Below are 13,154 nucleotides of genomic sequence, written 5' to 3'. Positions count from 1 at the left end.
AAGCAGGAGCGCTGGGACATACCTCCGCAGCACCAGCAGCCACAGCCCCGGCCGCAGCACCGGTCGACAGGCTGGCTGCAGCGCCCGCTCCTCTGCTGACCATCACTTGCTCCTGGATCCCATATCTCCCTTCCCATCTCTCCTCTGTCCTGATCTGGGTGGCGCTCGTCACCGTGGTTTCTCTCATCTCGGCTTCAGATGAGGCCACATAGCCCTCTTGCTTCCAAGGGGGAGGCACTTCGGGGCCCAGGGCCATGCTGGGGGTCTGGGTCTTTCGGACGAGTAACGGAGACTTAACGGATCTGATGGGGGATGTGGAGATTCTCCCTGCTGGAGACACGGATCTGAAAACCAGATGGCAGAGGTCAGGAATGGCAAGACCCAGGGCTCCTCTCCTGGTCCTCAGATTTGAATGATGGAAGGAAAATCTGAAAGTGCTTAAGGCAGAGTTTCAACACATGTGCCCCGATAACCTATTCAGAGGCAGATAATGTACTTGACTGAAAGTAATTTGTTTTAAATCTTGGTAAGCCTTAATCTCATCTGCTGCAACTTGGTAAGAGGACCAGACTGAATTCTAAGCTAAAGAATGGGGGCGCCTGGGTGGCTCAGTGGGTTAAAGCCTCTGCTTTCGGCTCAGGTCATGATCCCGGGGTCCTGGGATCGAGCCCCGCATCGGGCTTTCATCTCGGCGGGGAGCCTGCTTCCTCCTCTCTCTCTGCCTGCCTCTCTGCCTACTTGTGATCTCTCTCTGTCGAATAAATAAAATCTTAAAAAAAAAAAAAAAAAAAAGAATGTTGTGCCCTGCTCCACCTTCTCACCATTTAAAAAAGTCAAGACAGCAAAAGATTTTCAAATACAGCAAAAGAAAGGATATGGTGAATACAGTAATCAGAAATCTAAATTTCTCTGTTCTCTCAGTGGGGGAGGCTATATCAGACAGGTGTCTAACAAAGTAAGGTTTCTATTATGAAAATGCTTGTGCAATTCTGGGCTAAAGGAGTCTCAGCTCTTTTCTTTCTCTACAGACCTCTCGCAGCTTTCGCCATGCCCACAGGCCTGCGAACCTCCAGGCTAGGGAGGGAACTTTCTTGGGACCTTTCCTGCAGAGCTTTTTTGGGTATGGGCTGTGCACCTGTCAAAGTGTTGTGAACTGCTCTTTTTAAGTTTCTCTTTGTTTACCTTCACTCTCATTGTGTTGTATTCTGTTGTAATCTTTTGCTATCCATATAGTTACTATGGTAACTGGCTATTTGAAAATTCAAGGGTTCCACCATTTTTCTATTAAATTGAAAAAGCGCTTCTTCTAAAATAGTTTTCATTGTTTTTTGTGTATATCCCAAGTGCGATAGCATCACTTGAAGAATCTAGGTGTTAACTTCTGACATTTATGGCTAAAAAGACAGTCCCTGATCTACACTAATAATTCTAGGGGTTAGCCAACTATTTTAAGATAACATTTTCATAAATCACTTTTTGATTGATTCTTAATCAACTCTTCCCTCTAGGTGGCAGTATTGCCTCATCATTGACTATAACTACTGGCTTTAGGAAAACATTTATAAATATACTCTGGCATTAACTCACACGGATCATAAGTGAAACAACTATTCTAATTAAGGTGCAAGGCACCATTGATATCTGCTCTAAATGACAGAGTAACTTTATGGTACACTACAATATTAACCTGTTTCATGAAGAAATGTTTACTCCTTTTCTTAAAGAAGGGTGTTTTGGTGAACATCAATTTACATTTTATATATGAAGTTGTAACCGAGTAAAGGGATATCTGGGGGAAGTGACTGCCTTAAAAATATAACAAAAACATCTAACACTGTTCCAAATGTAGGGTCTAACCAAATGAAGAAAAGCAAAGTGACATGTACTTCCAAGTTTCAACCTGAGCCTCACACTTATTGTTCATCATAAAGTGGGGTTTATCTCCAAAAGAGTTAAAGACATGATTAGCATGACAGCAGTGATTAGCAGCAGGCTACAGGTAAGCCCATAACTGTGAAAAAATCAATGTAATTTGAGTCATTATAGGAAAGTGCTTATTTTTGCTCTTACAATAAAACATAATCACCCGGTCACAGCTAGATACGTGTACCTTATTCAACAAGATATGTTTGCCTTCCTCTATGACAAAAATCAAGATTAAATCATTAGACATTTTAGGAAGTAGTCTATCTGGCATGGCCATTATTTTCTCTACAAATTGCTATTTTTATTTCTTATTTGAAAGCAAATTTCAGGGACTGAGTAATGGGGAGTGTTATTAATGAACTGCCAGCGCTGTTAAGACAGTCAGAACGCTCCATGGAATCAGGGAAGCTCTGTAATTTTAAATGACCCTTAGGCTTGGATTAAAAACACAGGAAGTTGTTATCTCCCCCAGAAATTACATTTGGCCTGTCTTGCGGTTGCATGGTGTGCAAACTTGCAGCGAGCCTGGGACAGAACAGTTTATTTATTTGATAGCAAGACATGTTTTTAAAACTGAGGTTTTGGTTCAAGCCTTCTTTCACATTAGTGTTTGCCAGTACCTCTAATTTTTCACTGTGGCCAATATAGTAAGAACTGGAAAATCTCTAGCTTTTTTCATATATTTTTCAGACATTTGCATTGCCTCTTATGTGAAATGTTTGTCTTCTGTTCATTTTTTCCCCATGTGTGTTGCTTTTTTCCTTTAAAAATTAATTTGTGGGGCGCCTGGGTGGCTCAGTGGGTTAAGCCGCTGCCTTCGGCTCAGGTCATGATCTCAGGGTCCTGGGATCGAGTCCCACATCGGGCTCTCTGCTCAGCAGGGAGCCTGTTTCCTCCTCTCTCTCTCTGCCTGCCTCTCTGCCTACTTGTGATCTCTCTCTGTCAAATAAATAAATAAAATCTTTAAAAAAAAAAAAAAGTTTATAAAAAAAAAAATTAATTTGTGGATGCTTTTTAATACATTTGCTATTTCATAAATGTTGCAAACATTTTGCTCCTAGATCTACTGTTTGCACTTTGCTTCTTTGTGGGATCTTATTAAGCATCAACATATACAGTCTTGTACATTATGCAAGGTTTTGAGGCTTATGCATTTCATACTGTAGCCATGCATATTTAATACTTTCAAGGCAGAAACAAAATATCTTGGGGAAGAGACATTTTTAAAATATTTTCACAAATGCACGGTTTAGTTTAGCAATGACCTTAGTTTTGCCATACATACATTTTTATTTTAATGTAGCTGAATTTCCAAATCTATTTTTAAAGCTCTCCCTCACTAATGTTTTCCTAAATAGCCTCTTTTTTTTTTTTTTTTTTAGTACTTATTTTATTTAGTTTTTATTTAGCTTTTTTAGTCAGGTTGAGATTTATTTTATAAATGGTGTGAGGTAGAGGTTTATATTTGTTTTCATCCAAAAGGAAAGCTAATCAGGCCAGCATTCTTTATCGAGGAAAATGTCCTTTATCCCACTGAACTGAGAGGTCACTTTGATTAAAACTGGAATGGACTGGATACTTGATGTACTGATATTTCTAGATGCTCTGTTCTGCTTCTCTGATGTGTTTTCTATTCACTTACCAATACTACAGTTTCGATTTCAGTAACTTAAAGAAACTTGAATATTTTTTAGGTCAACTACCTGCTTATCATTCTCCCTTTAATTTTTTTTCTTGGCAGGGGAAATCCCTCTATACTAAAACAATGATATAAATTGGTCAAGAAACATTTTCTTGTTTACTCCAAACTTTGGACATTTTTTTCAGTTCATCATATTAAAAACCTCAGCAGGTTAAGCCAAGTTCCAACATGTCAAATTTGCTATGGATAATCCACCCTTGATCATAGAATTTCTGAGCCCTGATGAGACACACTCACTTTCTGAAATACCTCCGTAGTAACGAAGTTTAGAAGCCCATCTTATTTTCTATGGAAAATGACATAAGCAAATGCAGAGTATTTAGAAGGTTTTACTTCTTATCAGAAAACAATTATACAAATTGTTCTTATGCGCCACCTACAAAATACCTTCAACTAATTATCTCATTGAATCCTCACAACACACCTTGAGAGCAATCTTACCGTGATTTTCTTTAGAGTACACATGATAATGACTAAGACTCTAAGTGAATTATTTAACCTCTTCAGCTCCACTCACCTATCTATAAAATTAGGAATGATAATTCCTAGAGGTTGCTATGAATATTTAAGGAGATAATAATACACAGAATGCCAATCAAATGTCTGACAGAGAGAAAGGGGCTGATATATAGTAGTGACTATTTTATTGTCATAATTATTTCCCTAAGTCACACTGTCAGCAAATGATCAGGCTGACTGAACATAGGGCTTCCACACCTAAATTCTGTGCTCCTTTTATTTCCCAGCTTTCTCTTGGCTCCTAAAGCAGACCTTTGTTAAATGGAATACAAATAGGAATTCAGAAGCAGAGTTTATAAAGTCGTCCAATTTACCTGGGGACAGTGAAGATTCGTGAAAATCATTTTCAGGACCTTTCAGCTTACCTCCTTTACCACATGCTGCAGTTTTGATTGCTTCCCCCTACTTCTCTTCCTTCTTTCTCTTATTTCTCATCTTATTGGATGAAACCTAATTCGAAAATGCATAATGACTTGCTCTCCTTTAAAAGGCTTTACCTGACAGGAGACGGGGTTGGCGCCCGCACGTGTCTGACTGGGGACGGGGAGTGTCTTATCGGCGATGGGGACTGCTGGCGGGCCAGCTGTGCTTTGGCAGCAATGGATGGTGGTGTGGGAGACCTTGACTTGGGCTTGGGAGGAATCCTAGGGGGTGCTTTATGTGGCAGCTGTTGCCCAGCGGCTCCATCCATGACCATCTCAACTGTTGCAACTGATCTGGCATCAAAGTGGGCTTCAAACTTCTGTAAAAGACGAAAACAAAGCCCGTGTTGAGGGGGAACATTGGCAACTTTTCTGAAAGGTTTGAAAACCAGCGATATAGAAAAATACCTTTTCAATTCGGGTTTGTCTTGTTTCTGAAATCTGAGCAGTCGAAACAATTGTCTTTGTCTTTTTAGCGGGTACTACTTCTTCACCTGTGGGGAGGGAAAGACCAAAATTTAGGAGGAGGCACGGCAAACCATTTCTGAAGAGCCAATGTTAATTCTGACTCCAAAGTTAATCGAATTTTCTAGTTGTCTCAATGGGGGAAAATGCAGGACGTTTTGGATTTTGCATTAGTATAAATTAGGTTTTAAAATAGAGTATGTTCATTATTAGATAAGGATTTACTTAGAACCATTTTTTTTTAACCCACTATTGGTCAATAATTTGAAAACACAGATGACTTAATGGAAATAGTGTCCAGTTCCTAACGGCCTTAATAAGTGCAGAGCTCATCAGTGAGGCTGAGCTCCTGCCTGGAGTCTCAGAGACTTTTCTTTTCATGGGCCTTGAAAAGCCAGCTGCCAGGTTCAGCTCCCAGCATCCCTGAGGCCCCCAAGGGGAGGCGGGTGGTCCCCTGGCCCTCCTGCATCCTCCATCAGTAAGTACTCTCTCCTCCCGGTTGCTCTGCCCCTGCCACATACCTTGAACCAGCAATTCGGCAGTCGAAGTAGCTCTTCCAACGCTATTGGTTGCATTTACGGAATAGGTCCCGGAGTCTTCAGGGTACACTTCCGCAATCAGTAAGCTGTAGAGGTCGCCTTCTTGTGAAATTTGAAAATCAAGGGAGCTCTGGATTTCCGCTCCATCCCGATAGAACTTCACCACAGGTGTAGGGATTCCGGTCACTCTCACTTGGAGTCGTACTTGGCTTCCTTGTCTCACGGTCATGCTCTGCAGTCGTTGAACAAAGTTGGGTGGCGCTGTCTCTGCTGCAGGGGGAAGTGAGGAAAATCAGGACTCCAGCTAGGGTGCTCCCAACAGGTTATTTTTAAACTGTCCCAGCTCTGTTTCCAAAAGGAGGCGATGACTCCTGGAACCAAACACCCTTGACTGTCCTTGAGCCCAGTTCGTGCATAGGATAGCAAGAAAGGAGCCAGAAGATGGCAGAAGATAATCCCGTAACCATATCTTATTTGTATTTGCTTTGTTTTGTTTAGGAGCTGTAAGCCACCACGGTTTGTTTTTTGATTTTTAAGAAAAAGCCTCGTTATTGTAATGTTTTTAGAGAATCTATCGGACACTTCCTCTCAGCCTCACATCTAGCACTATCTTAACCTGTTAAAGTAATTTTGTGTATTTCAGTAAATTGCATTGAAATGAATTCTGATGGTTGGTTTGATAAGGGGACCTGTGACTTAAAAAATCACTCTTAATTTAATGTTAAAAACCCTAGATTGTCTCCAAATTGATGTATTCAAATAACCCAAATATTTACTTGCATTTAAACATTAATCCAAATAGTGACATGATTTAATGTTAGTTATGTTACAGAAAGGGGATTTTTTTTTTTTGGTCCATTATGTTGAAAGAAATTTTTTAGAAATGTGAAGAGAGAATGGGATCAATTTTGACATGTTTTTGAGTAATAAACTGTTGCCCCTGTGCATTTTCCATTTCTGAATTTTCTGGATGCGTGTTAAAGTTCACATATGATGTTCCCTGATGCATCGATAACAGCCCTATACTTGAACAGTGTTGGTGGTATCGTGTATTGGCTAATCACATATAACATTATGTAGCTCGTTATACAGATACTGTTTGTCATGTATAAAGTAGTGCAATGTTTTGTGGGTTAACATCTTACCAGGAAGTGAAGGATGGAGAGAAATGACAGAGGCTATAAAGACAGGTGGCAACTTTTCTGAGGAAACCATATTATGCATCTGCCTTTTTCTGTGTATGTCCATGGTGTAATCGTTTTAGATATGGAAAGTAAGTAAAGAATTATTGAACTTTATAGATAAAAGCAGTGTTTCTTGAATGGGTGGTCTGTGGGGCACTTACATCAGAATCATCTAGAAGCTTGTTAACGTGTAAATTCCTGGTGATGTATCTGTTTCCTTAACAGACTTATAAACAAGGCTCCAAGCCTTTCCACTTGCTCAGAAACATGGTTTGTAATACACCCTTAACATACTTTTGAGTCTTTAATATGTGTATAGAGGAATTATTCTCAGCCACTTTTGTGCTGTATTTTGAGAGGAGAATTAAATTTTATACAGCAAACAACTCTGCTATCAATTCAGCCTCTAGCAGGCCCTTCTCTAAATCTACTTGTTCCTCAGTAGCTCTTCCCAGACCTCCTTCCCCAAGCGCTGGAGATGCCCTGGGGGGTGGGGCAGAGGCCAGGCAGGTCCCCTCCAGCCCACCTGTCACGAGAAGCTCAGCAGTACTAGTCGCTTGTCCAGATCCATTGGTGGCTCTCAGGGAGTATCGTCCACTATTGGCTTTAGTCACGGCGGGGATCGTCAGTCTAGCGCGGCCATCGCTAAAGGAGATCTGCACGCCGGGTAGAGTGGAAGTGGAAATTGCCTGGCCATCCCTAAACCAGCTCACCTCAGGAACTGGGAAACCTGGAGCACAAACACAATTCATCTTTAAGTTGGAATGGGGTCCTGCAACATCCTCCGCTCTGTCCTGCTATGTCCCGCTATGCCTTGTCCTAACCCCAGGGTCCACTTGCACACAATTAGGGAGGTCTGTGGGTTTGTGTAGAGGTCAGTACCTCCATTTAATAGGAGAGGAAGGAGGCCAAAAAAGGCTCAGTGGTTTTTCCAAGTTCCCTCAGCTAGCGGTATACACAGAAGACTAGAATTTCTATCTCCTGCCCTCCTGTCCCAGGTTCTCCCTTATACAATTTAACAGACATCATTAAAATCATAAAGGGGATTTATAAAATTGTAGAGCCAAGGAAACTTTGAAATAAAAAGCGACTGTCGTCCTCTTCAAAATCAAGAGCAAAAGCAGCAAAGGATCTAAAAGGGCTGCCTAGTAAGCCAGAAAGAACAAACCCATCTGGGTCCCTCCTCTGTGGTTGCAGGGACACTGTCTCCTCAAACTCTCCTGCCTTTCAAATGTGTAATCAGTCAAACAAAGTGCAGAGAGAGAAGTGGGCTCTCCTAGAAGACGACACAAAGCCAAACCTAGTCTTACAGAACAACATGGATTCTAGGAGTTGCAAATAGAAAAACCAGATTCTCTTCAGTCACCATAAATTGTGGAGCTAAGAACTACATGTACATGATTCGATAATTTAAGTATATTAAAATTCTGTACATTCGGAAGGCAGGAAGCAAATTCAGAGCAGTGTTTATTTTATATTAAAATGAGGAAGCGAAGAAAACCAAGAGAACATTTATTTTCTTGTCCTTACATTAACCAACCTCCCCTCACGGCCAAGTGAGTAGTTTGACTAATTTATGAATGTCAAATATTTTCAGTGGTGTTTTCTTAATAATTTATTAGCACATAGTGTGAAAGAACAAGCAGCTATGAAGCAAGCTTGCACTACTTCACAAATGGGCGTAATTCCCACTGAAGCCAATTGTGTTCTGCACTATTCAAAAGTTACTGAGTATTACAAGATACATAAGCATATTATTGGAAAACGAGAGTCTATCACATGTGAGAAGAATGGAATTGGTCTCTATATGTACATATAATTGATAATGAAGAATGATTGTATGATATTTGTGCAATGTAAATGTCTTATCCAGTTAGGAGTAAGATTGGCACATAAACTAGAAGACAAAAGGAGGAAGGAAGAGATCTTATTTTATATCTTTATTAGAAGTCAAAACATGAAAAAAAGGGGGGGAACAGGGCATCGTGGAGGTACAAACTTGATTTTCAATTAATCCATGCCATTTTTATACGACCAATTACAATACTACAGATGGAGACAATATTATTAAATAATTTGAGATTATTTACAATATAGTTTGTAGATTACCCTCATTCTCAAAAATAGTATGTCCCAGAAATCATGCATTTTTTTGGAACTCTACACTGAGTTAGTAAGAAGAAGAAGGCTGAAAATCCCAGAACTTTCCTTTAAATAAAATTCTAAGGTCAATGTTTATTTCTCTTTAATATATAGACCTCAGTGGCATATACTATTTTTGTTGTCATTTCCAAAGACTGGAAAATCTTAATTCACTAGAATCCCTTAATACAGATTGAAAATACAAGAACAAGATCACTAGGGGGGGGCGCCTGGGTGGCTCAGTGGGTTAAAGCCTCTGCCTTTGGCACGGGTCATGATCCCAGGGTCCTGGAATCGAGCCCCACATGGGGCTCTCTGCTCAGCAGGGAGCCTTCTTCCCTCTCTCTCTGCCTGCCTCTCTGACTACTTGTGATCTCTGTCTGTAAAATAAATAAATAAAATCTTTAAAAAAAAAAAAAGAATAAGATCACTAGGAGTTAGGTCAACTCTGAAAGTTTTCAGCTTCTTAGAAAAGTCCACCACATTGTTATTTCCCACTCTTGGGCACCCAGAGAACCCTACCCCCCACCCGCCCACCCCCTAGCCTTGTCCCACAGCTCTGCAACCTACCCCTACTGGGCTTGGGTTCCTGGCTTCCAGTCTGGCTCTGCAGCTGAACCCAAATATGGAATGACCAAATTTGGTCATACTTAGCTGCTGCATTCTGACAGCAATTTTAATCCAATGCTCATTATTTTGCTTCGAGGAATTATAAATATGAATAAAACATTTCCAAGCCATTATATTGTCAGATTTTTGTCAGTACTCTGAAGGGTATACCCTTACGATGGCCCTTCCATCCAGCTGGACCAATTTTACAAAGTGAAAGCCAAGCTTAAACTTGGCGTCAAGTCCTACAGCTAAGTTCACACACGGGGGGAGGAGGCGAGGCGGAGGCAAGTGCGCACGCGAGAGCTTACCACTAATGTGAGCCTCAAAGGTTGCGGTACTACCCTCCAGTACCACAACACTTTGTAACGGCTGCTTAAACGTCGGTGCTTGAGTTGTCATCTTTTCAGGCACTCTGAAAAGGAAAAGAAAGTAAGTTAGAAGGTCCCAGCTAAGGGCCACTCGAGCTACTCTGGAGACAGTGGAGGCACACCTTTTCCAAACAGACTGCCCCTGAGATAATCTGTGGGCCCTAGAGGGATGGGTCGACCTTCTTCGTGGTTTCAATTTCAACACGGTACTCTGAACTGATTTGGGAGCTTAATAAAATCGCAAGACCAAAGTGGGGCGGTGGCGCGGATAGCGGAAAGAAAGCAGAGCAAGGAATGCCCCCTAGTGGTCGAAGAGGGAAATTCCGACTTACCAAAGATCGGACACCTAAGTGACGGATATCAAGAGGAAAGCTGGAGTACGTGGGAGCAACAATTAAAGATGTGTGGAAAGAATAGAATGAATCTGTGCATCGGTTCAGTGGTTTTGAGATAATTGTTAAAAAAAAATTTCTTTCCTCCCAATATTTTTCACTCACTCACTCTATATTTTTAAGGTTGGCATTGATTTGGATCTTACTACTAGTATCACTTTAAGTAACTAGTATTACTTTGAGTCCTTTAAGTAACCCAGCAATTACTTCAAGTAAACTAGTACTACTTTAAGATTAGTTTAAGAAATCTTACTAGTATCATTTGAAGTAATTACCTTAATTCAGTAATTACTAGTATTACTTTTAGGAAACTACTTAAAATAGTCACCAAAACTAAAAATTTGAGCTTTTCAATTTCTTTCCTTACTTGGAAAGTTCTGGCAAGTCTTACTGACTATGCAGACCTTTTATAGACAGGACACTGTGCTTTCTATTTCTAATATTTCTTCATATTATACTTGCTCAATAAATGGTGCTACTGCTCAAGTCAGTAGTCAGGGAAATTTAACCTTCTGTGAGTAGGCTAACTTTAATTACAGAGCTGAAAGAAAACTACTGACTTGAGTACTTAGTGAGGAACAAGGTCCAAACCTGACAAAGAGAACACTGCTGTAAAATGTAAAAGAAGTTAAAAGTCTTGTACTTTTTCAATACAAATATTCCAAATCAAAGAAAGGAATATGAAATTTGCAGTTCAGTCCTTTTAAGTGGAAGAAAGTACTTTGTCCATCAGTTCCAGAGAGATGATGTGAAGAATTTTCTGATGCACAAATGCCTTATTATTCAATGCAAGTACTCCACTGTTCTGATATAAAAAGCAGATTCTCAATTGTCTGTTACTTCATTACTGCTTTTCACAAAATTCTGTTCACTGAAAATTTATGGAATGGTAATTTTTCTAGTGACAATTCTGTACCTTATTTTAAGTTTTTACTTCATTGCAAAGAAAGGGAAACCAGGATTCCAAGACAATAAAATGTATATTTGGAAAACCCAAATAATATCTAAAAGTTTTTGTGAATCTTTTGTCAAGAACTCCATGTAGCAAGTTACACGTAGGACAAATAACTTTTTGTGCCCCACTTTCCCTGTTTACAACCTAGTGCATCTTCTAAAAATAGCCATACTCTTTTATACCATTTATGTATTATATACCAATGCATTTACAGGCATTTATGATGAGTGACCTAAGTCCAGGAAGATGGGAAGTCAAAGGGTATTTCGATATTAAAAGTTTCTAAAATATTATTTCTTGCCCTTAAGACCAACATTTAGCTCATATCATATCTTTTGATTATGAAGTAAAATACATGAGATACTGAGTATTTTATAAAACAATTATAATAGAGCTTTTGTCCCACATGTCTAAATATGTCACAATTAACCCGCCTAAATTGGTCATTTATTCCTATCAGATAGGTCAGCTTAGTGGCTTTAGCTCTTGCTCTTGAAAGGCCTTTGTGTAATTAGGGCTGAAGGTATGCCTCTGAAATGTCATGTTCCCAAAATAAACTCTCCACTGTTGACTGACAGCAGGCAAGTGTTCTGTCACCGTCCCGCAGCTGATCCCTCTGCAGTTGATTCCCTTAAAAAGTCATCAGGGTGTAGCTGATACCACATGCATTTTATCAGAGCTATTCCTGGGGTGTCTCACTTTTTCACTGAGTAACATAACCTTGAACATTCTGGGCAGACACAAAGAGTCGACAACAGAAGCACACAGTTCTCTCGCCATTTCCGACCTCCGCTTCGACACTCTGAAGGACACGCGGGGGGATTCACACCCCTGGAATCACTAACCCCGGCGGATAGGCCTAAACATGGAGCTTTTTAAAAGAAACCTGATTTAAAGCAGATTTAAATAACGGTCCGGTCACAGCAACAAGTGGTTAGACAAACACCCCCACGCGGGCACGTCGCACATGCTGGAAGGACAAGTTCTAGCTGGAACCTAGAAATCACTAAGGAAGGGGCTCCACTGTTTAAAAAAAGAAAGAAAGAAAGAAAGAATAAAGAAAGAGAGAGAGAGAAAGAAAAGAAAAGAAAAAGAAAGAAAGATGGCGCTCACCTGATTGCTCACGAGTGCCCAAAAAGGGTGGGACGAAGCCCCAGGTTGCTTCCGAAACGACGTCCTATCTGGAGCTGGTGTTTTCGACCATCTCCGACATGAATCGGTGAGCCTCTAGACTTAAAAACAAAACTACACAGTCGAGACTGTGTAGTTTTGCTTTTCTATGCAATCCCTACACCCGAGGCGAGGCTGGGAATGCACGACTGCTGGAGAGCCAGGGCTGGGCTCGGCCTTTTTATTCCGCAGATCTGCTGACAGACCCGCAGCCCCGGGCGGCGCCCCCGCTGATTGGCCGCCGCGGGGAGGCCTGACGGGAGACGGAGCTCCCGGGTGGGGTCACACGCCACCTGTTCTTCCCATTGGCAGGGCTAAATTTAGTTCCTCCAAAGAGGCTTTACCAGGGAAATAGAATCGTATTTAAAGAATAACTGTATGGAGGCTCAGAGAAGAGCATTTGTTGCCCGTCGTTAGCACCTGCGGGCACTGATCTGAGGAGGCTTTGTGACGGTAGAAGGTGTTTGCAGGCGGTTGTATAAAATAGCCTTTCACCTGCGGGCCCTCCTGCTCCCCGGCACTCGGGTCCCAGTCCTCTGCCCTTCCCCCATACAACCGACCAAATGCACCTGTCAATCATGACCGAGGAGGGCATTTATCTCGGGCATAAGACTTCACCTCCTTTGAAGAATGAGTGTCTCTAAACTTCAGCATGGAGAGAGCTCGTTTATACTACCTACGTTCTCCAGAGTCCATTTGTACTTTAGGGAGAATTAAGGCAATGCTAATAAGCTCAGTGTTTCTACAGCCCGGCAAGA

General features: G+C 41.1%; 1 protein-coding gene across 4 annotated transcripts in view; it reads right to left on the bottom strand.

Moving 5' to 3' along the window:
• The window catches only part of TTN (titin), a 282,606-nt gene extending 270,071 nt beyond the window's left edge, over positions 1-12,535 (bottom strand). For all 4 annotated transcript variants that reach the window (XM_059166916.1, XM_059166913.1, XM_059166914.1 and 1 more), the window contains exons 1-7: positions 12,340-12,535; positions 9,820-9,923; positions 7,284-7,487; positions 5,556-5,843; positions 4,978-5,063; positions 4,645-4,889; positions 23-344 (exon numbers count right to left, since the gene is read on the bottom strand). In XM_059166916.1, coding sequence (XP_059022899.1) covers positions 23-344; positions 4,645-4,889; positions 4,978-5,063; positions 5,556-5,843; positions 7,284-7,487; positions 9,820-9,910 — 1,236 coding nt within the window. In that variant the 5' untranslated portion in view covers positions 9,911-9,923; positions 12,340-12,535. The remainder of the gene's footprint in view (positions 1-22; positions 345-4,644; positions 4,890-4,977; positions 5,064-5,555; positions 5,844-7,283; positions 7,488-9,819; positions 9,924-12,339) is intronic.
• Between the last annotated feature and the right edge of the window lie 619 nt (positions 12,536-13,154).

This window comes from Mustela lutreola, chromosome 3, assembly GCF_030435805.1.
Source record: "Mustela lutreola isolate mMusLut2 chromosome 3, mMusLut2.pri, whole genome shotgun sequence".
Taxonomy (NCBI): domain Eukaryota; kingdom Metazoa; phylum Chordata; class Mammalia; order Carnivora; family Mustelidae; genus Mustela; species Mustela lutreola.
This window is presented reverse-complemented; position numbering and strand designations above follow the sequence as displayed.